Source organism: Lissotriton helveticus, chromosome 7, assembly GCF_964261635.1.
Source record: "Lissotriton helveticus chromosome 7, aLisHel1.1, whole genome shotgun sequence".
NCBI lineage: Eukaryota > Metazoa > Chordata > Amphibia > Caudata > Salamandridae > Lissotriton > Lissotriton helveticus.
Genome location: NC_136068.1, coordinates 1,692,879,849 through 1,692,905,824, shown reverse-complemented (window position 1 = coordinate 1,692,905,824; position 25,976 = coordinate 1,692,879,849). Strand labels below are relative to the sequence as shown.

General features: G+C 46.7%; 1 protein-coding gene across 3 annotated transcripts in view; it reads left to right on the top strand.

The window, feature by feature from the left end:
- The window catches only part of LOC144770671 (uncharacterized), a 204,644-nt gene that overhangs the window by 157,419 nt on the left and 21,249 nt on the right, over positions 1–25,976 (top strand). For all 3 annotated transcript variants that reach the window (XM_078655385.1, XM_078655387.1, XM_078655386.1), the window contains one exon: positions 8,129–8,182. In XM_078655385.1, the coding sequence (XP_078511511.1) occupies positions 8,129–8,182 (54 nt within the window). The remainder of the gene's footprint in view (positions 1–8,128; positions 8,183–25,976) is intronic.

The window sequence follows — 25,976 nt, the reverse complement described above, 5'->3', positions numbered from 1 at the left end:
GGATCTCAGTCTGGCTGAACCCGGAATTGAAGGTGAACCACGAAGTTTTAAATGATTGCCTCGCACTTGATCATTGGGACTATATTCCGTGGTTGAAATATTTCCAACAATTATCCATAAAGCTGGGACGGCCAGAACTGTTTAAAAAGCCATCTCACTTGGTCAAGGGCGACCTAAACTGGGTGAAAAACACCTTTATGTTAATTAAAGGGTCGGATAGAGAGGGCCTGGAATTGGCAAAGCCTACTGTGAGAACGCATCAATTGATTGTATCCTCTGGGTGTGAACTGGAACTGTATCTAAAGGTCGTCAACACCTCAAACCATAGATATCTTTTAACTAAGTTTCGGTTAAATAAAATCCACTTCTTGATTTCTGGCCGCCCATGTTGGACTAAATCCCTTGATCTGGACTTGTGCAAATGCGAAGGTTGTTCCCTTATGGATACTGCCCATTTTTTGTTTTTCTGTGGTTATTTCACTCATATAAGGAAAAAGTTTATCATACCGTTATTAAAGGGGAAAGGTTTTAGCCAAGTGAAGCCCGCTTTATTGTACCTTCAATTACTGTCAAACATTTGGGAAATCTGCAATGTTGCCAAATTTTTAACCATAGCAATGAGACTTAGCAAAAAGATCAATTGGACTTAGATGAATTACAATATATTGTATTACTTTTAAACATAAGTGTATAATGTTTTTATTCCTCTTTTTTAACTATGGATAGCTGTACATAACTTTTTTCTAAACTGGACACCATGTACTTGTACTTTTATGTATTCTTCTATTTTAGACCTCTTTGCATGTTTCTTGTATACTTTTGTGGTTTTTGTAAATGAACCGAATAAAGTACTTTTTGACTGACTGACACATGGAGTGTGAGACTATCAGCACAGTCTGTGGTTTCTTCACTGAGCAGTAGGAGAACCAAAACCCTCTAAAGAAGGAACCTAGTCATGCCGGACAGTGGAATCATGAGATATTTCAAAAGTAGCTGCACAATAGGCTTCCTCCACCACAAATGCAAACTTCACCTAGTATACCACATCCCTTGATACTTCCTTTTGTGTTACCGATTCTAAAATGTAACTGAAAATGCAAGCCAGACCTATTGACTTTGGCAATGCTTGTTCATATTGCAAGCTAACTCCCATTAATTATTGTGTTCGTTCTGTATACCTGTTAAAGAGCACATTTAAATAAAAAGAAATCATCATGAAAAACCTGCAGCCAAATGTGGCATTTGCATGCCTTCTGATGTACCTGGGTGCAGTACCGTAAGCCATCTATCAAGTCGGATAAAAGTCGTTGCTGTTAGCAGGCTGCAGTACCCTAGGGAAGAGATTCCTAAACTGTGGAACACAACCCACTGGTGGGTAGCGAGACGATTTTTGGTGGGTTGGGAAAGTCAGAGCAATTAATAAAGATGCTTTTAAATTCTGTTTATCTTGTCACATTTGTAGTGCTTCGACTACAGAGATCACATGTGCAGCTATGTCTTTTAACAAGTTGCTGCTAATTATTTTACCATGGGTTTGTTTACTTTTCTTTCTCTGACTGCAAAGTGAGAGGAATTTAAAAAATGAATTATTGGCAATCTTTGGAAGTCATTTTTTGCAACACATAAATGCATTTACCTGTAAAATAACTGCATAAATTCAGCAGTTAGGCAAGCAAAAACGAATGAGATGTTATTTTGTAATTTTGAGGTGTGCTGGAAACAGATTTCAATAGGATCAAAACAAATAAAGACACTTTAATTCGTGATGCACAAATTGATACATATTCTTACTTAATAAATCTTTATTTCGGTCTAAGGCCTTTAACAGAATAAATAGACTTAATATGATAAAATAGAAGAATAAAACAGTATGCAAAGAATTTCAACTCATAGATTTGTCCAGCCAACATTTGATAAGGCGATTTTCATACATCATTACATCCTATTTAACAATCACATATACATAAAAAGCTAAATACAAATTAAAATCACTTTACCCTGCAAAACACATTACTCATAAAAAGAACAGGAAATGGTCAGCATAAACATTACACCCACTAACTTAGTGAGTTTTTCTGCCCATACCTCCACATACTAATCAAAAATTAAGAGACAGAGAACACAATACATTGACTAATATTACTACTTAAATTTCTAGATGCAGTGCTATCATTTTGTTATCCCCAGGTTGCGGCAGAAAGGTAAAACCCACTTCTTTCAAATTGCTTGTTACCCAGGGCAAAAGAAAATAATATCCTCAACCGTCTCGTCAATCAAGGGGCAAAAAATACAGGCGATGGTTCCATTTGGCAGTAAAGACATGCATGGGAAAAATCCCTAAACAGAATTTAATATATAGGGTCTTTGCTTGCCAGTGGAGTTTCGATCTCATCCAAATAAGCTTCCATACAATAACTCTTTGAAAAGTGTCAGTAAGCGATCCTTCTCTTGAGGAGCACAATACCTGGTTATCCATAAATCGTCTAATTGGCGCATTTTAGCTCAGGTTTGGGGATTGACACGGCATCACTGGGGGAAGACCACAAATGGGAGTACCCAATCTGACCCAAACAGAATGCCATAGAATGCAGCCAAGGAATCTTATAAGTCCCAGGTTGACTCATAACGTCTTCTAGAGCCATACAAAAAGGACGGAGTTCAGCGGTTACTCACAGCCTTCGCCAGTACAGGTGTGGCCTTAGCCCAACAACATCATTAAGCGTCCTTTCTTACTTCTCAATACTTAGACCATTCCTCAGAAGAATCCAAAACTACAAAGCAGAAAGTATGGGTAGCCCAAATATAGAAAAATAATAACATGTTTCTAGAGAGTGCTTCATACTACAATATTTGGTGACTTTGCGATAACTGTGTACCTTACAGCGCAATACTTTACTCACTGGCAGGGACACAGCTTGGTCACTAAGGGGCTCATTTATGAGCCCTTGCGTCACTTTTGCACCACTGGTGCGTCACTTTTTGTGACGCACCAGCAGTGTAAAAAATGCGCCTTGTTGCGCCACATTTACAAAGTGACGCATCTAGGAAGATGCGTCCCTTTGTAAACCCCTGCGCTACATTATACCTGCACCAGGTATAATGTATGCAGGGGGGGTGTTCCCAATCAAGAAAGGGTCATAGAAGTGACGCAGTGAAATCTACCAGATTTCACTGCGCCACTTCCAGGACTCAAATGCGTCAAGATCTTACTCCTTCCTCACAGCAGGTGTAAGACTGACGCAAGCCCTTTCACCAATGTGAAAGGACACATTCCTGGGGTTGCTACACTTTTGTGACACACTCCAGCAATGCGTCACTTTTGCGCCATACAGATACGTCAGAAATACTGACGTATCTGTAACTCCTTGCGACATGATGCGTCATACAGTAAATATGACGCATCAGGTATGTCATAAGGAGTGCGCACTGAGAAGTGACGCATCGCTGCTTTCATGCAGCGATGCGTCATTTCTCATAAATGAGGCCCTAAGAGTGGAGGGGTGTGAGCTTCTGATTTTCCAACAATCACTCTGGCATGGAACATTGTAGATACGCAGGGCGCCTGAGAGTGGCTTTAGAGGCAGTGGAAAGGAGAGGTATCCTGATGGATGTGGGATACTAGATGAGAGAACATACAATATTTGGTCAAATAACTAACAGTTTTGAAGACTTTCAAAACAGAGAGAGGGAGGGAGTGTGTGCACATTTTTTTTCTGTGCGTCTGTAAAAATTCCTTATGAAATCCGACATACTCCTCAGCACACCGACTTAAAGTACCTGTGCCCAACTAATTAGCAGAAATACATTTATTAGGGGGGATGAGACACTTCAAATACCTCCCTGACGCGACACCCCTTCTCACTGGGCCATTCTGCAGTGAAATTCAGTACATGACATTTGAAGCGTGGGTTGGCCTGAAGTCCTGGTCTACAGAAAATAAATATGAGAGAGAGAGAGTAGGACATTCTGGCGCTCCCCTCCTTTCCAATCAACAAAGCATTCACGTTGTGGTGCACACAGAGTGGGAGCACCCGCTGAGGGATAGCAGTCCTGCTTGTCCCCTGGTCCGAAAATATAGCTATTAAATATTCACAGTGTTAAACCCATTCACAATCTTAGTTGCAGAAAAAGACTGTTGCTTGCAGATGCCCTCTCCCAAATGTGGTCACACATATGTCCAGCCTGTGAGGGCCTTAGGTTATCCCTTGGTTCCGGACAGAGCCCACAACCCTGTTCTCAACGGCATGCAAGCGTCGAAACTGCGTGAAGTGCAGCTTAAGACTTGCCCTACTGCTGGAGGCAGTGCTGATCCATTACCTGAAACTGTACCAAAGCCAACCTTCTGTGGATGAAAGTTCTCTACCCACATTAATTTGTTCTTTTGGAAACTGTACACTAGACCTAGGTGAAATTTAAATCCCATTGGCATAAAGTGTGTCATTTTAGGATTTCGCGCTACACTTATTACGTGAAATATTCAAAAAGACACCATTTTGCCACTTCGCATATTTCAATGTCATTTTCAGTAAAAAGTTTCCACAAACACATAAAAACCAGAAGGCGAGAAAGCACAAATTCGCAAAAATATAGTGTGAAATGACGGATTTGCATTTTGCTTAATTACGCATAATTTTGTGCAATGTTCCCCTAATTCCATTTATTTATGCAAAAGCAAGGTACAGAAATTTTGCATACCCCTACTGTGAACAAAAACTATGCTTGCATGAATGATCCATTACTGAATGATACCATGGATCAGTCTACAGCTGCTTAGTAAAGGGACACAATTAAAAGACTTTAAACATTGTCTTGACATGCCATACCAACATTTTGTTTATTCAGACAATTGTTATACAACGATTACTTGCCAAGCTGCTTTCTCGATGCCATGCGGACTCATTGCTTAATTTGGGCCGGTGGTTTCTAGTGCTCGGCAACCACACTTCATTGGTTTCCTGTGCTCCGCATCAGCACTTAATTGTCATTACCACACTTATGACACTCGGCCACATGGTGGCGATGCTCATCAAATTTAGAGATGAGCAGAACAACCTTTGTTTATGAATACAATATACATTAAAAATACTAATACCTGCCTCCTCAGACATTCCTTTAGCTTTGGGGACCTGGAATAAGCTGAACTGTCACACTTACAGGCGAGAGAGATGGTTAGTAGTTGTTTTGGTACCGTCGTTGGCAGCGATGTTTATACATTTTTGCAAAATTCATGGTCATATCAACTGTTGCTTAATGTCCAAGCTACACATTTACATTTCCTGTTCTTTGCAATCGTTTGTGCTCACTGTATGGATCCAGACTCCTCAATTTCCTGGTAAGGGAGGGGCCCCTTGTCTGGGTCTAGGCTTCAACTTCCTACCGACTCGGAGGGTATCTGTCACGACATGCCCAGGCTGCATGTGCCGTCCAGCTTGCCCTGGACCCTTTCCTGGGCCCTCCCTCCCTGCTCCCAGGGGTCCCTGCCGTGTGGCATCCCAAGGACCTTAATTGAGCATCTACTCTATCCTTCCTGCGGCTGAGTCCTTGCATTTCCCCCTCTCGGTACCCCTGACGTGAGGCATCCCAAGGGAGCATCACATCTACTCTTTCTATGGTGGCACGCCGCCCTTGGCTCCCTCAGTGCCCCTGCCGTGAGGCATCCAAATCACACTGTGTGAGCCTTCCATCTACCGTTTAGTAAGTTCTCTCTTTTTTCTACCTAAATTGTGCTACTTCTGCTTCACCTCTACCCTTGCGACTGAGACGCCCGCTTCATGTCGGTGTGGGTGAGTGGGATTCTTCTGCTCTCTCTGCGAGGGCGGGGTGGTTGTGTCTCTCCTGGGCCTGTTGCTCAATATTTCTCCCCCGATCACCCTACCTGGCTTGCTCCCTGATGGGGGGGGCCGAGCTCGCCCTGGGGTGCCAATCCTGGTCGACCCCCTTCTAGCTGGTATTTAAATGGGGCGGGGAGGGGCTTCCCGCCTTCGGACGGCGTTTGTCCTGGGCCCCCATTGGGTCCGGCTTCGCCTTCCCGGACCAGGTTACGACTCGTCTTGGTTAGATTAAATGGGGTTCTTAATAAAAGAAATCTGGGCAACTTAAACTTATAGGTAGCCGCACTCCTGACCAATTGCTAATAGACCATCTAAATACACCAGATCATAACCTCCCTCATCTGAGGGGATTTAACCTACTGCCTGAATCATTCTTGTCTGTCATGCAGTGCTTATCTTGAGCGCGTGGTCTCCGTTGTTTGGCACTGACACTTAATCGTAAACACCAGCACTTATGACAGTCTGCTACACGGTGGAGCTGTTGATCTAATTTAGAGATGAGCACAATAGTAGGTAGTTATTTAATGTAATATTAATTAAAATGGCTAACATATGCTGCCCAAGCCATTCTTAAGGCTTTGGCGGCCTGGACTAGTCTGAATTGTCACACTTCAGGAGTATGATGGTTAGAAGTTGTGTTGGTACTGTCTCTGACAGTGCTGGCTGGGGCAATGGGTGGTGCTAGCTGCAGAGACTCTTTACTAGGGCCCTGGAACTTGCTGGTTTTATAAATTAAGCACGGCTGCCAAGCCACTGTGGCTGGAGGATGAAGACTGCCCATGAGGTCACACAAAAACCCACAGACACTGACAACTTCGGGTAGGCAACATGAACTCCCTTACCCTCTGACCACCAGCAAAAAAAACTACGTTTCACTCAAAGCCTGGATGGGGTACAGGCAGGGGCATAACATGGGCCTACCACCTTACAGGGTTACCCCAAAGCTTGAAGGGAGATTCAGGGGCCACTCTTCACATTCTACATGATGTAATGCAAAGTCAATGTATAAATCTGCGAAATGCTGTGGCCTGATGAACAGGCCATCCAGCCAGTAATAGCAACGGTGAAAAACAGCAGGAAAGGCATTGGCTGAAAGGGGTAATTTAAATGTTTAAGCAAATGTGGCTCCTGTATTGCCTCAAACAAACACTGCTTAGCCGTAAAAGGTGTTTAGAGAAATTTGTGCGACAAGGAGCAGGGTCTGTTTTTTTTCTGTGTCACCTCATAGAAATTCTACAACTGTGGAGTGGGCAGTGAGGGGGCAAGGACAAATGGAGCTGGGGTGCAGCCCATCTGGATCCCCACCAGTGACTGAATGTAGGGTAGAAAAAAGACTAAGAGAGAGGATGGCTGATGCATGAGATAGAAAGCATAGAGCCGACCTAGAGACAATAAAGCGGGCAGTGGAAGGGTGTGTGCACCAGGGGCTGCAACCACACAGTGGAGAGAGAGAGGTGGCCTGGTGAAAACACTTCATTTGTAAAATAATAGGTGCCAGGGCTCTGACCTGGAGGCCACTGGAGCTTGCACCACCCATTGCCCCGTCATCGCTGCCAATGACGGTATCAAATACTACTAACCATCTCTCTCGCCTGCAGGTGGGACAGTTCTGATTATTCCAAGCCCCCAAAGCTAAAGGAATGGCTGGGGAGGCAGGTATTAGTATTTGTTAATGTATATTTTTATGAATATAAACATGCGTTGTTCTGCTAATCTCTATATTAGATGAGCAGCGGCACTATGTGGCAGTGTCATAATGTGTGGTGATGACAATTAAGTGCAGGTGCAGAGCACTAGAAACAATTAAGTGTGGGTGCCGAGAACCGGAAGCCAATGGCTTAAATTAAGCACTGCAAGGTGGCAAAAAATAACGATTGTAATAGCGAAGAAGTGTAGCCATTAACAGGTGAATAGGGGCTAAAAAGCACAGTGGGCCCGATTCACAGAATGAACTTAAGACTCAATCCTAAATTTACTACTATTTTGGTATTCACAGAATGAACTTACTACTTTTGGTATTCACAGAAGTTAGGATTTTGTCTTAAGTTTGTCTTAAGACAGGCTTAAGAGAGACTTAAGACAGACTTAAGACAAAATCCTAACTTCTATGAATACCAAAAGTAGTAAATTCATTCTGTGAATACCAAAATAGTAGTAAGTTTAGGATTGAGTCTTAAGTTCATTCTGTGAATCGGGCCCAGTGAGTGGACAGCAGAAAGCACCGAGCGGAGAAGAAAAGTGCAACAGTGTAGGTCAGATATGCCAGGTAATTAACTTGTTTTTTGTCTTTACAACAGGAACAATCATCATCACCTGTTCTGTTGTTGGCTCAGTTGTCCTGCTCGTTGCTGGTAAGTAGCTTCTTCTGGAAAAACCTCTTGAGACGCTTCTCTTTAGCAGGGCAGTGCAGCGACTCTAAAGTGCCGAGGAACCCGCAAGCCCTAATTGCACAGAAAAAAAGTCCATGCCACAAGCCTGGCTGCTGTATAGCGCATGCGCAGAGAAGAGTATGGATTATACGCTGCTGACATCCCTGCACACAGAGCTAAAAAAAAAATCTGGAACCTACTATTATTCGCTTGTCTTTTCTCTTTCTCATGCATATATGGGATCTGTATCCCTCCGCACATTCAGAGAGCAAAGATGTGTTGTGCAGCAATAAAGTAGTTTTAAAGAAATACAGATGTTTCTGATAAAACGATTGCAAAAGCACCTGTGGAACAAACGAACCGAAATAAGAAAATGTAAACAGATTTTAACTAACATTTGCCTTGTTTTATGACCAGAGGTCGAAGTGCTTTAAAAAAGTCTGGGAACTATGATCGCGAATTGCAATGAGGCGGGATCAGTGAGCGAGGATGTGAGTCAATGGCATGGCTAAGATAAGAAGAACAAAACATTCTGTAACTAGTGTGCTGGTGTTTCTTCTTCAAGTAACTTAGTTAAACAGTAAGACATACACGAATTTACGTTATGAAACCTCTGTTGGATAATGTGATCACTGCACATATCTGTGTGTGTACCAGAGAGCTCCAGAACTGAATCCTGGTTGGAGACTTGTGATTTATGTATTTATAGTGCTGCAAGGCCACACCCTTTAACAACAAGCATCTGCAATGCAATAGGTCTCGCATTCACGTGAGTTTAACCTATTACCATTGTAAATGACAATGCCTTTTATTTATGTTTTGGGTTTTAAAACATAAATAAAAGTCATTGTCAGTTACAATACTAATAGCTTAAACTCTCGCAAACGCGAGACCTATTGCATTGCAAATGCTTGTTTAGAACGTGTGCCCTGATTACAAGTATAGCAACTTCCCGCTGTTGGTGCTGTCCGTTGCCAGTATATGATCCCTGGTGAGAAATGCAGGACACACCCATTGCAGCTACAGCAACTCAGCTGAAGAATGGGGCTCCTGTCCAGCTACAGGTACAATGACCTTGAGAGTACAGTCGGGTACAAGGGCATCCCTGGGGAAGGGGCGGTGGCAATACCACCCTGCCCAGTTCTGCTTTGAACCCTCACTGGCATCAAAGGAGTAGCAAGTGTGTCATGGGCCTGTACAAAGAAAGACATTGCCCCCTAGTCTGCTGTTTGAATGACAAAATACAGCTATAATAAGGGGTCAATGGGCCCCTCAGGCCTCCGTGGCCCGGTGCCAATGCACCAATTCAAGCTACACCCCTGCCTGATATCTGCCTCGCTGTTTTTATGCACAGATACCTCCTGCTAAAGGCAGGAGACATCTGTGCGCTGAAACATCGATAGGGAAAGAGAAAAATATGCAGGAATGCCGGCCAATACCCAGCCTAATATAGTCCTCGTGAACATGAGAGCATAATAGTGCAAGTACACTTGCTTCAAGTTCACACAAACAAATTCACATACGTTTGTCATGGAGGTTGTCCACTTTGAAAATGCAAACCTTACCTCTATTTTGATTTATTCAAATTATCACGTGCTGCGGTGATCCTACAGAGGGAGACTTCCATGGAGACGCACTTTCAATGTCTCCTTTGCTTGTTTTTAGCCGATAGATAGATAGATAGATAGATAGATAGATAGATAGATAGATAGATAGATAGATAGATAGATAGATAGATAGATCATCTCTTTGTGGGCATACAGATGTGCGTCACTATTTAGAAATGTAATCAATAATATTCAGAAGGTAAGGCACTGCGATAGACTTATTTTCTGGAATGTAAAAAAGGCACATTTGAACGATCGGGTGGAGTTCTTTTAGGTAGAACTTCATACCCTACCTTCTAAGCACTGTATACATAGCAGTTGTTGCCACTACCAAAGTTAATGGGAATAGAGGTATCGATCTCTGAAGGATGGCTGGCAGATTCGACCTGGCTGGATTTTATAATCCCGACCTGGCCTCAAGATTGCTGCATGTTTCAGCGCTAAGAATTCAAGTCCCTGAAAAGTGATGTTTCCCAGTGGAGTCACTAGGGCTGGTGTCACCCGGTGCGGGTAACTCATGGTGTCACCCCCTCACAACTTACCGGATGGACCATCTCACCCTCTGCCTGCACCATCTCACCCTCTGCCTGCACCATCTCACCCTCTGCCTGCACCATCTCCCCTCTGTCTGCACCATCGATCCCTTTGTCTGCACCATCTCCCCACTGCCTGCACCATCTCTCCCTTTGTTCGCACCATCTCCCCTCGCCTGCACCATCTCACCCTCTGCCTGAACCATCTCCCCTCTGCCTGCACCATCTCCCCTCTGCCTGCACCATCTCTCCCTTTGTCCGCACCATCTCCCCTCGCCTGCACCATCTGACCCTCTGCCTGCACCATCTCCCCTCTGCCTGCACCATCTCTCCCTTTGTCTGCACCATCTCCCCTCCGCCTGTATCATCTCCCCCTCTGCCTGCACCATCTCCCCTCTGCCTGCACCATCTCACCCTCTGCCTGCGCCATCTCCCCCTCAACCTGCGCCATCTCCCCTCTGCCTACACCATCTCCCCTTCGCCTGCACCATCTCCCCTCTGCCTGCACCATCTCCCATCTGCCTGCACCATCTCCCCTCCGCCTGGACCACCTCCCCTCTGCCTGCACCATCTCCCCTCTGCCTGCACCATCTCCCCTCTGCCTGCACCATCTCCCCCTCAGCCTGCACCATCTCCCCTCTGCCTGCACCATCTCCCCTCTCAACCAATAAACCTTTCAAAAACAGCCCTATAGTTACATTAGTCCATTCCTGATTTGCTATTTGATTTAATGCGCCTAGACACTCATATCTGCAACTTCATGGTTTATATTTGATGGTTTGAACAGGAAAAACTAAAGACATGCATGGTTTTCTTACCAATACTTTGTCCTTTACTTTGCATTTTGCTATTCCTGCAAACTCATCCTTAGGCTGGAGGCTTGCTATCCAGCTCCCAACACAACTTCTCAGGGTGATATTCTCAATTTAAGGTAGTAGTTGCAGAAATACAGTCGGTGCAGTGCCAGCCATCAAGCAGCAACAGCACGTAGAACAGCCTATAATAATAAGGACTCACCTTACCTTATTCTGTGCATGCCAAACTCTGGCCTTGCGGAGCGTCTGCACAGGTCGCGCCCCAGCCTACTCAACAAATATGTGTAGGCCTCTGACGCAGCCGTCGACCCTCCCATTGTGGAGGGGTGGGGGGCATTGAGAGGCCCGAGCAGGTGCTGTGTCGAAAGTTTATCATGACCCCATCAAGTGCTGGCTTTCTAATCACAGTCACTGGAGCACTTCCTGTTTGCTTAGGATTCTAAAACGGGCCGATAATGTGGCCTGCTAACTCGTGTTCTGCTCTGCTCCCAAAATAAGCCACGGATTGGATAACCTGGCATGCAATCACTAAAATGCACATCATAAGTAACAAAGAAAGATCGGAGTTGTTGCCTAATAATCCTCATGCTTACGGTTGATCTGCTCCTTTCCCTTGAGCTGCGACGTCACCAGCCTTGGAAGTTTTGTGACCATCCTGGGCAGGACTGCAGCAGAGGAGCATTTCAACGTATTTTTCGAGTGGGTGCAGAGTAACATTCAATTATCCTCCAGGTGGGTATAACGCTGGAAGGGCAGGCGGCAGCGCCACTAACTGTATTTGAATATTTTAAGTGTCAACAGCAGGCACACAACATCGTCATTCCTTTTTTCACGCTCAATGGCTTTCTGCTCCAGGGAAATACGAGACCAGAGCAGGAAGCACAGCCTCTTTCAATGACTTTCTGAGCAGCCCCGCCCACGCCGAAGATTCGCAACTATGTTTGTTCCAGGCAGGCTGGGCGGGGCTGACAGTCTGAAAGAGGGAGCAGCAGGAAAATACACAATAGATCCGTGGCTGGTACCTGGTAATCAGAACGAGTCCTCCAAGCCCACCGCAGGCAGGAAGGATTAATTTCTCGAAGGGGGCCCCCTTCAAGTACTGAAGACTGTGGGGCTGCAGGGGTGTTTGTTACGCCCCTGCACAGCATTACCGTAACCAGATGGTGTCACCCCATGTGAGGGTGTCACCCGGTGCGGTCCGCACCCCCCGCACCCCCATAGTGACGCCACTGATGTTTATGTAAATAACGAGTTTTGTCAGATTGAGATACATTGCATCGCGGTGCCCCTGTTCACCATGGGTAAGTACTAGGTGGACTCCTTCATGCAGGTGGCTCCCAGCCAATGCAGTGGGACGGCGCAGGTACTGCTACGCAGGAGGGCTGACACACACAGACACACATGTTGGCTCGGTGTGCGGGGGAGAGGATTGGAATGTGTGTGGCCCGCTGCCCCAGTTCACTGTCTAACCCACTGCTTCTCGCGGACTCCCAGTTCAGCTCAGTCTCGTATTAGCTGTTGGGAGGGGAGGTGTGCAGGGCTGGCTGGCCCGGGGAACCCCGTAATAAAGTCCTAAGCCTGGTTGTTGTGTGATGTTATGTTAGCCCAACTTGTAGAGTGCCACAGCTGCCTCAGCAAAGAGGTGTCCCGGCGCTGACTGCAGCGAGACTGAAAACTAGAGCCTAAACTGAAGGGAAGAGATGAGTTTTGATTGCCTTCCTAAACGTCAGATAGTTCTCTGCGAATATGGAGGGGAAGAGAATTCCAGAGCTTAGCCGCTAAGTTGCGGAAAATCGCCCCCTGGCTTTTAGACGTTTTACCCGCGGGACAAGAGCCAGGTATAACCCCAGAGAGCGCAGACAGTGCGTGGGTGTGTATGATACCAATAGCTCAGTCAGAATAGATGGGGAAGAAAGTTTCAGAATTTTGAAGGCCAGGCAGAGAGCTTTGAATTCTATGCGCTTGGCCATAGGCTGCCAGTGTAACCGTCGAATCACACCCGAAGTGGGACGCCTTCTAGGGAGTCCAAGAAGAACTCTGGCAGCCGCATTTTACACCCTTTGCAAGCGCATGAATTCTGCTTTATTAGCCCCCTGAAAGAGTGAACTGGCATAGTCAAGCCTTGAAAGTATGGCCGCCTGAACAATCAATTGTCTGGTCGGCGGGTCGAAATAACCCAAAAGGGGTTTCAATCCCCAGAGTAGGCCGAAACACGCGCCTGCTATTTTCTTAGTGTGGTCCTGAAAACTGAGGGTTGAATCCATCCATACCCCTAGGTTTTTCACCACCGACTTAGGGGTGGGTGCACTCCCTAGGGTGTTTGGCCACCTGTTCTCACTCCATAGCTCGATGTCTTTTCCCACCATCAACACCTCTGATTTATTATCATTAGGCTGGAGGCAGTTGGCGGTCATCCACTCCGCGACCGCCGCCAGCCTGCTCCTAAATTTAGGGGCTTCCTGCGTAGAATCCTCAGAGAGAACCACCAAAAGCTGTGTGTCATCGGCGTAAGAGACAATGGATAGACCCCTATCCCTGGCTATCACTGCCAGAGGTTGTACGTACAAATTGAAGAGTACGGGACTCAGGGCAGAGCCCTGTGGCACACCCTGGCCAATAGACTGAACATATTTGTGCGCTATACAAGTACTGGATTTACAATTTTACATTTTTTTACATGTGAGTGGAAAGGAGGGATGGACACCTGAAAAGTTCTTTTAGAAAGGAAAGATCTAAACAATTCCAAGGCAGAACCACCGATTCCGACCTCCTCCAGACGATTTAGAAGAATCTGGTGGGGTACAGTGTTGGACGCGGCACAGAGATCTAACAGCATCTAGAACAGTCCGCAGATGTTTCGGTCACAGCAAGGAGCGCTGTCTCCGTACTGTGCCCTGGGCGGAAACCGTCCTGAGTGGGATCCAGGATGCCGTTGGTGTTCAAGAATGCTGTAAGGGAGGTATTGATGTGTGCCTCAGCGATTTTAGCTGCCCAAGGTAGAAGAGAAATTGGGCGGCAATTTTCTAATTTCGCTAGCTCCAGTGAGAGTTTTTTAAGAAGGGGCACTACCATTGCCTGTTTCCATTGCCTAGGAACCGTTGCTGTGGAGAGGGAGGTATTGATAAACTGGCACAGAGGTGCCAAGACCACAGACAGAGATTTTAAAAGCTGGTCAGGCTTGAGAGGGTCTACAGGAGAGACAGATTTAATTTTGCAGCAGAGCCGATGGAGCTCATCCTGATAAACATGGGGAAAAGCCGTAAGAGTATGAGTGGTAGGGGGTCTGGGCACAGGACTGAGACAGGCAGGGGCCAAAAGGAAGGACCTATATATAGTCTGCGCTTTTTTAACAAAAAAAGTGGCAAGGTCCTCACAATGCTGCTCAGACGTGTTCACAGAGGCCGTGGGAGTTTGAAATCATTTAGTATTTTTAAAATGTACTTGGTCGGATTGCTTCTAGACTCAATTTCCTTAGCAAAGTAGGCAGCATCAGCTTGTATAGCCCGATGATAACGTTTGATGGCAGTCTGATACCATCTCTTGGCCGGCAGGTCATAGTCCCTTCTCCAAGCCCCCTCCAATTTTTTACATGCTTTATGCATTACAGCCAGTCTGTCGGAAAACCAAGGGTTGGAGTAAGAGATGTGGCACTTCGACCATTTTGCCGGAATGAGAGAATCCAGTCGCAAAAGGTTTTGTATGCCGTATCTGGATCTGTAGATAACTTGGTCAATTCTAGAGCAAGAAGGGCGTGGAATTGCTCGAGGTTCAGTTACGCCAAGGGCGTTTACATGAGGATTTCTGAGCCAGTTTACTCGGGGCTACTGATACCGAGAGGGATACAGAAATCAGAAAGTGATCGGACCAACAGACCAGAGTAGGTGTGCTAACAGTAAAGGTTGGGATGCTCATAACTTCAGCCATTTTCTTTTGCCCTCTTCTCTCTCTTCCTGATGCATCCCGGAGCAGCGCCTGTGGAAGGCTGCCACACAGACATTGACATTGCGCTATTCCTCGAGCCTACCTCCAGCTCCTGTCCCTTGTTTGCGCACTTGGACAAACTCTTCTGGGTGGAGAAGACACGCAGGAGAGGGAAGAAAAACTTGCACAAGAACAGTTTTGGAAAAGTTTCAGTGCGGTTTCTCGGGCTGGGCACTGCGCCTGGCTGGCGTGGCCGAGCCCCCTGGACTCTCTCCCCGCTGCCCATGAAGAGAGCTCGACAGAGGCTCGGGGGGGGCCACAGAAAAAATCCCCCCACCATAAGACAAGCTGCTCTGGAGAGGAGATGCTGAGCCCCTGGGGTGGTGCCCTACCCGTGCCGCGGGCAGAGCTACTACCGGGCAGCGGCAGCAGTGGGCTACATGGTCATGGCAGCGCATTCCTGAGACCCACCTTCCATGCTGTGTCAAGCAACAAGGGAGAGAACAAGAAAACGCATGCACTATTGTCCCAGCTGCGAACGTCGTCCTGCCTACAGTAGGAAAAAATAAAATAGTGCTTACAGACTAATAAACACGTATTGTGTAACAACAGAAGTAATGGTGCCAGTACAACTGGGAGGTTACAAATGAAGAAAAGGCGGGACTAAGGAGGGACTAACAAACCAATTACTGAATCAGAAGCCTGCATTTATGAAGGACAAAGACAGATGCCAATGACAAATATGGGCGGAGAGTGGGCGGTGCTTCTCTTTCATACTCCACTATAGCAGGTCGCCAGAACAGCGCATGTGCGCTGACTCATGCTCGACCTAAAAAGAACTGTGAATTCCTAAGTCATCATTTTAAATTTGCATTACACACAGTATGTGGTAGGCTGTCACAAAATGTGAACACATTTACGTTTAAGATAAACAATTACTTCCAAAAATATAGATCTTAGTAATATGCAGACTGTATCTGGTGCAAACATTTATTATAGTTGTCCATTAAAAGCTTGCACTCCACAGCTCAGTTGGTCACCTTACAATTGTTTTCTAAAAAAAATATTTTTGTCATTAAAACTCTTCAAGTGACTCCATCAATTAAAGCCAATACCTGCTTCCAAGCAGCCTTTACATTTGCAGATTAACTGTAGGTACACATTTACATTTCTTTCAGGCAGCATGGACACAGGTGAAAAGGCCTGTTTCTTGTTTAACTTGTTCCTCCCCTGGCTTCACAGCGCTGAAAGCTCCCTCCTTTCATCTTCAGCTAGGCCATCTCAATTGTCATAATTATATGTCTCGTGGCAGTTGTCTTTTAACACAAAATAAGGGAACTATTTTAGCCAAATTAAAAAAGTGTGGGCACTCAGATCCCGATCACTTCGACTTATGTGTCTAAGAGGGAGTGTGATTTCATTTTTTCTCTCAGAGGGTATCTGCACAGGCTGATGGGAACCCTTACACCCACTTCGCAGGGTGGCATTAAAATTTGTAACATGAACAGCGCTTTTTTTTAACTCTTTTTTATTAAACAGTTGCTCAGCATACACAGACAGGTTATATATTCTATGTTACCACTGATGTAACAAGGAGAGCAGCATAACACATTTCCGACCTCCATGAAAGTCAAATTTTCATTACTGGCATGCATATGTACAACACCACGACAGGATATAGTTCAAAGTAAATAGCGCAATCACAAAACTCACACGTCATACAAAAGACTTGCATTGCTGCAATTCTAACAAAGTGGCATAAAGACTCATTAATATCAGGGGTGTAAGGTGGGAGAAGAACCAAAAGAGATTACATACATTCTATCCTAATACATGATTCACTCCTTGTGGGTATGCTAGCTCCACATGACTTGTGCAGGGAAGGAAAAATCATTTTTATATATAACCATCACACACCCTAATGGTGTCATGCTTATTTATCGTGTTCACCCTGTCTCCTAAAAGTGAGGGTGGGCTCAACCTTATTTCAGGGAGCACTTAGTAGATGGGTGACTAAGGAGCTTAACTAGAGATTAAAATCCCTCACCTTCTCCTAGGTATCCCTTTATTAATGGAGCCGGTGGGGAGGCTAAAATAATAACTCATGGGTAATGTGGACTATTATGGTCCTATGACCCTTATTTTTTGACCAAAATATTTCCTCCCTACTCTAAGGCCTCACAAGGTCCGGGGCTTTCATCAGGGTATCAGAGCAATGCCTCCCTAGAAGAGAGTCAAATTGACATCTAGCAAATTGGTGTCACGTAATTGTGAAGGGCGGTAATAGTACTTGCCTGTCTGAAGTCGTTGCTGCACCTCACATGCAATAGAAAATTCATAGCAGGTGTATTGTTAAGTAGATATATTACATGTGCGTAAATTAGAAACATAAATACTAACTCAGAAATAGAAAGGATTTGAACAGCCCACTGTGTGCTAATTTAGAACCATGTCTCTGTTGTAGGCACTTATTCTTAACATATACGTTAATCCATTTTAGTAGCGATGAACTTGTAGAGCTTATCACAAATAAATTCATTCATTCATATAGCCACACGAAACGTGTAGGGTGTTTGGTGTGGGGCAATACATAGTCTGCGCCAATAATTTCAGTACGCTAATAGATACACAAGCAGGTTATATCAGTTAAAGAAGTAAACATATCTCCCAAGCTAAAGCGAACACCGTAGTGACTTAAAAACGTATAATATGTGAAATCTATATGTTATGATAATGGCGCTGGTGGTGCATGCCACATTACTCATCTAACTTTTTTGGATGTTCTGGCATTTCAGGAGCGAGGGTGGGGCTACTTATAGTCAAACACTGTAGGTGGAAATGTTTGAAAAAAGGTAAAAGCGGCATCAGGTAAAGCCGATGTGCCAATAAGATCTTACCTCGTTGGTGCTGCGAGCGGCTATAGGCGGACCGGTAAGAACTGGTCAGGTCACTTACTTCATCAAGGGAATGGCCCGGCAATTTACCTAAGCTGCCTTCCGTGTCTCCCGGCTTCTTAGTGCCAATATCGGCAACACTTCCCATTCCACATACAGCAACTTCATCAGTAAATAAACCACACAAAACATTTATTGTGTAGAAATTTGTTGCAGGTTTATTTGCATAACAAATATGCCAACATGGTGGGTTATCGTATGGGCAATCCAAGGGCAGGATGCCGCCTGCCGGCCTGATGAGCCAAGTTACACCGTGGCGGTCGCCAATCGGTGCTTACCAATTTTGGGAGGGGCCTGCCCTCCCAGCGGTGGACCGCCACTTCACATCCTTACTCAGGCCCCCTAAGGGGGGGCGGAGCGTTCCAGGCAGCCCCCAGTTGCTCAGGCCCACAACCGCCGATAGAACTAACGAGGCGATGTTGCTCTTCCAGGGGACAACGCTAGGACATTCCTGGGTACACTTGACTTTTGCACCCTTTTTGTGCTCCTGCAGAGGGTACCCGTCTGTACCTTACAGCCTCTGGATCACCCGGTAACTCCGCCTGCAACACAAAATAACACGTTAGTACACTTCACTCACCCCAAACCCTGCACGTACGCCGGGTAAGCAGTAGGGAGGGAAACAGCATGACGGGCAGCCACAAAGAAGCCGCCAGTTGGGTGGGGAGAAGCACTTATACTGCATCCCCTGCCCACCCCTTACCGGAAGTGACAAGGCACGCAGACCCATAGTGGGTCCCTAACAACTGGACGACTTGTGTGCCCTCATGTGGCACTAAGGCGGCTGCCCTCTTAGGAGGGTCCCCTTTGTGGACCACGGGCAGCCAACATAGTGCAAATATTGGCAAGACTCCCCATACCCCATACAGCAATATCATCAGTAAATAAACCACCCGACACATTATTTGTGGAGAAAATTGCTGCAGGTTTATTGGCATAACAAATATGCCAACATGGTGGGTTATCGTATGGGCGATCCAAGGGCAGGCAAGCCCCCCTACGCCGTCTGCCCGCCTGATGAGCCAAGTTACACCATGGCCGTCGCCAATTGGTGCTTACCAATTTTGGGAGGGGCCAACCCTCCGAGCGGTGGACCGCCAGTCCACGCCCTTACTCACGCCCCCCAAGGGGTGGCAGAGTGTTCCAGGCAGCACCCAGTTGCTCAGGCCCACAACCGCCTGTAGGACTAACGGGGCACCGTCGCTCTTCCAGGGGACAATGCTAGGACATCCCTGGGTACACTTAGCTTTTGCACCCTTGTTGTGCTCCTGCAGAGGGTACCCGTCTGTACCTTACAGCATCTGGATTGCCCTGTAACTCCGCCACAGAGCTGGGTGTGGCCACCGTCACAACCAGGTCACCCCACCAAGGTAGGCATTCTTCCTACATCCTGATGATTCAAGGGCCTGTCCCAGGTCCCGCAAAACAAGTCCAGGTCTGAACTGGACCGGAGGCCAGCATGCCCCTTCTCGACAGGTGCCCCCAACCTTATAGAACTCCCTGTGGACTTTAGTATGCGGCCGGCCATGCCTGATAAGACCAAACCCCTCTGTTCAGGGACTCTACACCTGGCACTCTTAACTCTCCTGCGTGAGTTTTCCACGCCAACCCCTGGCCGGGTCCCTCCCCATCTACATTGGGTATCTCTGACCATTAAACCATCAAACTCACATGCCCCCCAATGGTTGCAAAACTAACACCAGGAGGAATTCAATTCAGGCAGCATGGCCCTTCTACCCTGGAAAGTCAAATAATCGCTTCCCAGGTGGCAGACCACAGTGATGGGAGGGGAGACACCCCCGCCCGTGCCGCTGCATCTACAGGAGCTGTTCCAGTGCCTGCACAATAACACTAACCCTCTCAAGGGTGGCTTACGGCCGGCCGTACCCTTAGACGCCTTGGGATTCCCATCGCCCAACTTGGAAGCATGTCCTGCTGAGTCCGGCACTCGAAGGGGACCCAGTATCCGGGGCACTCGCCTCACCCAGCCCTTCAGTGCTGCCCTGAAAAGGAGAGACATAGTAGGATCGACCTGCCCCCTCCCCCCCATTTAGTATAATGGCAACTGCCAACCAGTGCTGTGTTGTCACTCTGGTGTCCCTACCCCCAGCAAGTGTATATGTGCCCAGGATTACCTAAAACCATTAGTTTGGTGTTGGTTAGATGTTACATTGCCTGGCTGAAGAGCAATACCTTTGACCAGCCACTCCTGACAAGATGTGCCAATGCAGGTAGAAGTAAGAGTTATCAAGCTCACCTTACTTCCTCTCACCCAGTTATCTATGTGTAGCGTTTGTCGGAGCATGCCCTCGAATTCAGCCAGTCACCACCCTAGGTGATGCCTTGCCCTCCCAAACTTCTGCTAGTACACCAGGGAGCAGACATGACAGTGAACCGAAGGCTGCAAGCCAAGGCTATGGGGGAAAATGTACACATGTTTATTGTTACTCAACTCAATGGTACTCATTTTTTTCTACCTGAGAAGGATGAAAGGCTAAGTGGACCCACCAGGATCTGAACCTGCACCAAGAGGACAAACACAATCCCCTTTCAGTTCTGCCGCTCCACATGCCTGTAAACTTGTATCCCAGGGCCGACTTCATGCACCTTAACCCTTACTTGGACATGCCTAAGCTAGAAACCCACATCTAAAAGGCCTGCCAACCGGCTGACCACTAAAATGCAGACCCAATGTTAGCCAACAACTCTCAAGGAAAATTTACTTGACTGAAGCAACTGGAAACATGCAATCCATTTTGCTCAGGAGAGATGCAGTAAACCTAGGAGTAATGTACCTGCATGCTCTTAACTCTTAACCCCGTCCCACAAGAAATGGCTTGTCCCCCGACTATGTGTTTCTGACCCAGTTTGTTTAAATAACGCTGGGCCATCCAATTCACTCGGAGCCGCTGTTACACTGTAACTACATTTCCTATGAGCTCCACTTAGAGCCCTACACAATGTAGAATGCAAGCCTGCCCTGCCCACTGATCACGTGGTGCAGAACAAATCTGCAATGACAAATTGGTATGGCTACAAAAACATGGACGCCCCACGTCTCTCTCTCTCATCAGAGCCCGGGAGACACGGAGGGCAGCTTAGGTGAATTGCCGGACTGTTCCCTTGATGAAGTAAGTGCCTGACCGGTTTTGACCAGTGTGCCTATAGCAACTCACAGCACCAACGAGGTAAGATCTTATCGGCACATCAACTTTAACAGATGCCGCTTTTAGCTTTTTTCAAATATCTCCACCTACAGTGTTTGACTATAGGGAGCCGCACCCTTGCTCCCATGACGCCTGAACACATAAAACATGTTGGGTGAGTACTGTGGCACGCACCACCCGACGCCATTATCATAGCATATAGATGTCATATGTTACATGTTTTTTAAGTCACTAAGGTGTTCGCTTTAGCTTGGGAGGAATGTTTACTTCTTTAACTGGTATAACTTACTTGAGTACCTGAAATTATTGGAGCAGTCAATGTATTGCCCCACACCAAATGCCCTACATGATTCGTGTGGCTATATGAACGAATGAATTCATTTGTGATAAGCTCTACATGTTTATCACTACTAAAATGGATTTTCATTTATATTAAGAATTAGGGTGTACAATAGAGACATTAGAGACATGGTTCTAAATTAGCACCCAGTCGGCTGTGTATGCTCCTTTCTATTTCTGAGTTAGTATTTGTGTTTCTAATTTACACATATGTAATATATCTACTTAACAATACACCTGCTATGAATTTTCTATTGCATGTGAGGTGCAGCAACGACTTCAGACAGGCAAGTACTATTACCGCCCTTCACAATTACGTGACACCAATTTGCTAGATGTCAATTTGACTCTCTTCTAGGGAGGCATTGCTCTGATACCCTGATGAAAGCCCCGGACCTTGTGAGGCCTTAGAGTAGGGGGGAAATATTTTGGTCAAAAAATAAGGGTCATTGGACCCTAATAGTCCACATTACCTGTGATTATTTTAGCCTCCCCACTGGCTCCACTAATAAAGGGATACCTAGGAGAAGGTGAGGGATTTAATCTCTAGTTAAGCCCCATGGTCACCCATCAACTAAGTGCTCCCTGAAATGCGGTTGAGCCCACCCTGCCTTTTTGGAGTCAGGGTGAACCCGATAATGAAGCATGACACCACTATAGTGTGTGAGGGTCATATATCAAAACTTTTTGTCCTTCCCCCCCACAAGTCATGCAGAGCTAGCATACCCATAAGGGGTGACCAATCACCCATCTATACTGTGTCCGGTATATCAATAAAACCTCTTATAACTTTGGAGGGATTCTTTTTTTGTTATCATGATGCTAGATAGACATCCAGCTCTCCTCTTCCAGTGGTGTTGAGCAGGTGTGAAACTAGATAGAGGGGGAGGCTGAATGGAACATTAAACAACATCTCTTTATAAACTAGTTAATTTTAATTACATATATTTGGATCTATAAGGTGCAATTTTGCATCACTGTTTTTACTAACAGACCAATGCAAAACAAGGCCGGTAATAAGTTACTAGTGCAAAAACGACATTTGCACCAACTGATTGGTGCAAAAATTGATTGAATTTTTTGCGCAACGTAGACCTTGGAAATATATATTTTTTTACTGGGTGGTCAGTGGAGATGTTTGTGCAAAACTGCAATTCTCTGGTGCGTGTTGTATGTGATCATTCCACTGGCTGCCATTACATTTTGTATGGGTCACACAATGGTCAACACATCTTAAAGAAGCACTACACGCAGAGTACTACATGTCAGGACAAATGACCAATAGAGCAATGTGTCAGTCACCATGAACTACACAATGTACAACAGTTCATGTTCAGCACATAGGGAACTAAATCAGCCAGAGGACACAACATGATCAGTGGCCAAAAAAGCACAAGATGATGTATGGTCCTCAAAGCACCACATGACCCATGCATCATAGCACATTATATGATCAATAGAGGTTCTTAGGATCAGTGGATCAAGAGCACTATATGATCAAAGGTGCAAAGACCCAAACTTGATCTATTTCCCAAAGAAGAAGACTTGAGTCAGAGCTCATGGAAAGCTGTAAGTTCACAGAATGAATTTATACTGCTATCTGATCCACAGTCCATAAAACATTAACATGAGTCATAAAGAACTGCATGATCCATGACCCTGAGAGAACAATGCGCTCCATTGGCTATAAATTACAAGATGATCCCTGGTCCAGAGAGTGCAACATGTTTGGTGGTTCATTATGCATTATATAATCTATAGTCCACAGAAACCAAAGTGAATGCTAAATCTGATCAGCAATATGATCAAAGGTGCAGAGAAAACAACACAATCTACGATGTATCAGACCTATAACCTATGAAGTGGTTTAGGATCTGCAGTTTATGTAAATTTGTAGAGTGCACTAATCACCCAGGAGAATATCCAGGCACTTGAGCAGGTAAGTGGGCCTCTAGTCTCCATAGGTGGGACACCTACTGTTTGAAGGAGGGTCTGTGAAGGAGGCAATCCACTGCATCAGCGCGCTCTCTCTGCACACGAGGCTCCCAGCGCCCAAATCCACTCCTCGCCGCACCCGCTCCGCGGGTGCCGCTTCGCTGGTGAGCCCCGGTGTGTGCAGCTTGTGGGAGCACTTGGAAGGTCCGTGGCGGCAAGGCGGTAAGGGGCGCGAGGCACCAGCGGGGCTGCGAGCGTGCAGGGACTTCATTTCCCAGAAGTCCCTGCGAGACCAAGGAAGAGCTTCCGGTCCGCTCTCCCTGCTGGCCCGCCCCCCGCCCACCGAAGGACTTTTAAAAAGCGCACCTGCACTTCCCAACTCGTGGGACACCTACTGTTTGAAGGAGGGTCTGTGAAGGAGGCAATCCACTGCATCAGCGCGCTCTCTCTGCACACGAGGCTCCCAGCGCCCAAATCCACTCCTCGCCGCACCCGCTCCGCGGGTGCCGCTTCGCTGGTGAGCCCCGGTGTGTGCAGCTTGTGGGAGCACTTGGAAGGTCCGTGGCGGCAAGGCGGTAAGGGGCGCGAGGCACCAGCGGGGCTGCGAGCGTGCAGGGACTTCATTTCCCAGAAGTCCCTGCGAGACCAAGGAAGAGCTTCCGGTCCGCTCTCCCTGCTGGCCCGCCCCCCGCCCACCGAAGGACTTTTAAAAAGCGCACCTGCACTTCCCAACTCGTGGGACACCTACTGTTTGAAGGAGGGTCTGTGAAGGAGGCAATCCACTGCATCAGCGCGCTCTCTCTGCACACGAGGCTCCCAGCGCCCAAATCCACTCCTCGCCGCACCCGCTCCGCGGGTGCCGCTTCGCTGGTGAGCCCCGGTGTGTGCAGCTTGTGGGAGCACTTGGAAGGTCCGTGGCGGCAAGGCGGTAAGGGGCGCGAGGCACCAGCGGGGCTGCGAGCGTGCAGGGACTTCATTTCCCAGAAGTCCCTGCGAGACCAAGGAAGAGCTTCCGGTCCGCTCTCCCTGCTGGCCCACCCCCCCGCCCAAACCACCACCTATAAAACATTACCGTACTCCCGCAGCGCGGGACGCAGCCCGGGCTAAGACTGGGCAAAGACAGGGCCGTTTTAGGCCGTTAGAGGCTGGTAGAGACTGGACTGGGCCACCTCTTTGATATTTATATTTTAAACTGACCCCTTCCCATTGTACCATTTTACGTATCCCCCGTGTTTTATAATTTACTAGCATTAGCAATGGTTGTCACGAGAGGGAATAAAACCAAAGTCCCCACTGCAGCGGGCAAATTGCTCGGCCCCATGGATGAGTTTCTAGCGAAGGCTAATACACTTATCGACGAAAGTATATCGATAATCGAAGAAAGGGTTTCCCTAGATCTGGCATTCGCAAAAAGATCCTCACTAGGCGCTTTGGCGGAAGCCAGATCACCAATCTTAGTACCCTCAAATGCTGAGTTGGGGCCGATTAGGGAGAGACGCAGCCTACCAAACACCGTAGATCTGTCAGTCTCTCGAATAGCGGATTCTCAACTTAGCTTTGACCTAGAGAGAACCCCAGAATTGTTTTCAACAACATCTGTGCAAATCTCCTCACTGGAAAAAAGATTAGAAAGGGGCAGGAGGGAGGGAGCTATTAGTAAAAGTAGGGCACTTGGAAACCCAAATCCAATAGCAAACCCGAGATTGTCTCCAATTATCCCAATAATCCATAACGATAGGGTACCACAAATTGAGATCGTTGCATTAGTCCATCAGGTAGAGAAAGAACCATCTTGCCTGATAATCCCGGACCCTCAACCCGTTAAACAAATCGATGTGGATCTGAATCTGGTTGAGACCCAGGAACTAACTCTTCCTAGTATAGCTAACGTAATTAAATACGCCCTACTACCTTTAGAACATAGGTTAGCAGCCATAGAACTGCAAATTTCCAAGCTATTAAAAACTCAACAGAAGCCCCCTTCGTTATGTCCCCAAAAACTGGCCGGTAATAATAGTGATAAACCAACCAACACAAGTGCACCTAATGTCAATCCAGCTACGCGTAACATACAACAAAAGACCTCCCGACTAACAACTCCAAACCAGCCCATAAATAAAAACAAAAACACCACTAAACTGACCAAAACCACAAAACCAGGATTAGTTCAAATTCCCACTAGCAGTCTGCAACAAACAAATATTTCGACTGCCCCAGTCGTGCCCGCGACCACTGATTCGACTCAGAAGGCACCTACTAGAATAGCCAATAAAACCCCAGCGACAACTTCTAACAAAACACCATCGGGAACCTTACCCCCTCCACTTGCACCGCCAAAAACACTGGGGGATAGGTCCAAAAGGAATACTGCGAGGAATCCTGGTCCACCAAGACTCCCAGCAGAGTTCCCTCCCGAGGCCTCACCCTACGTGGTGGTGATGGCTGGAGTTCCTGAACTAACAGATCTCGCATCGGAACCGGCCTGGTCCCTAAAAAATAAGGCCC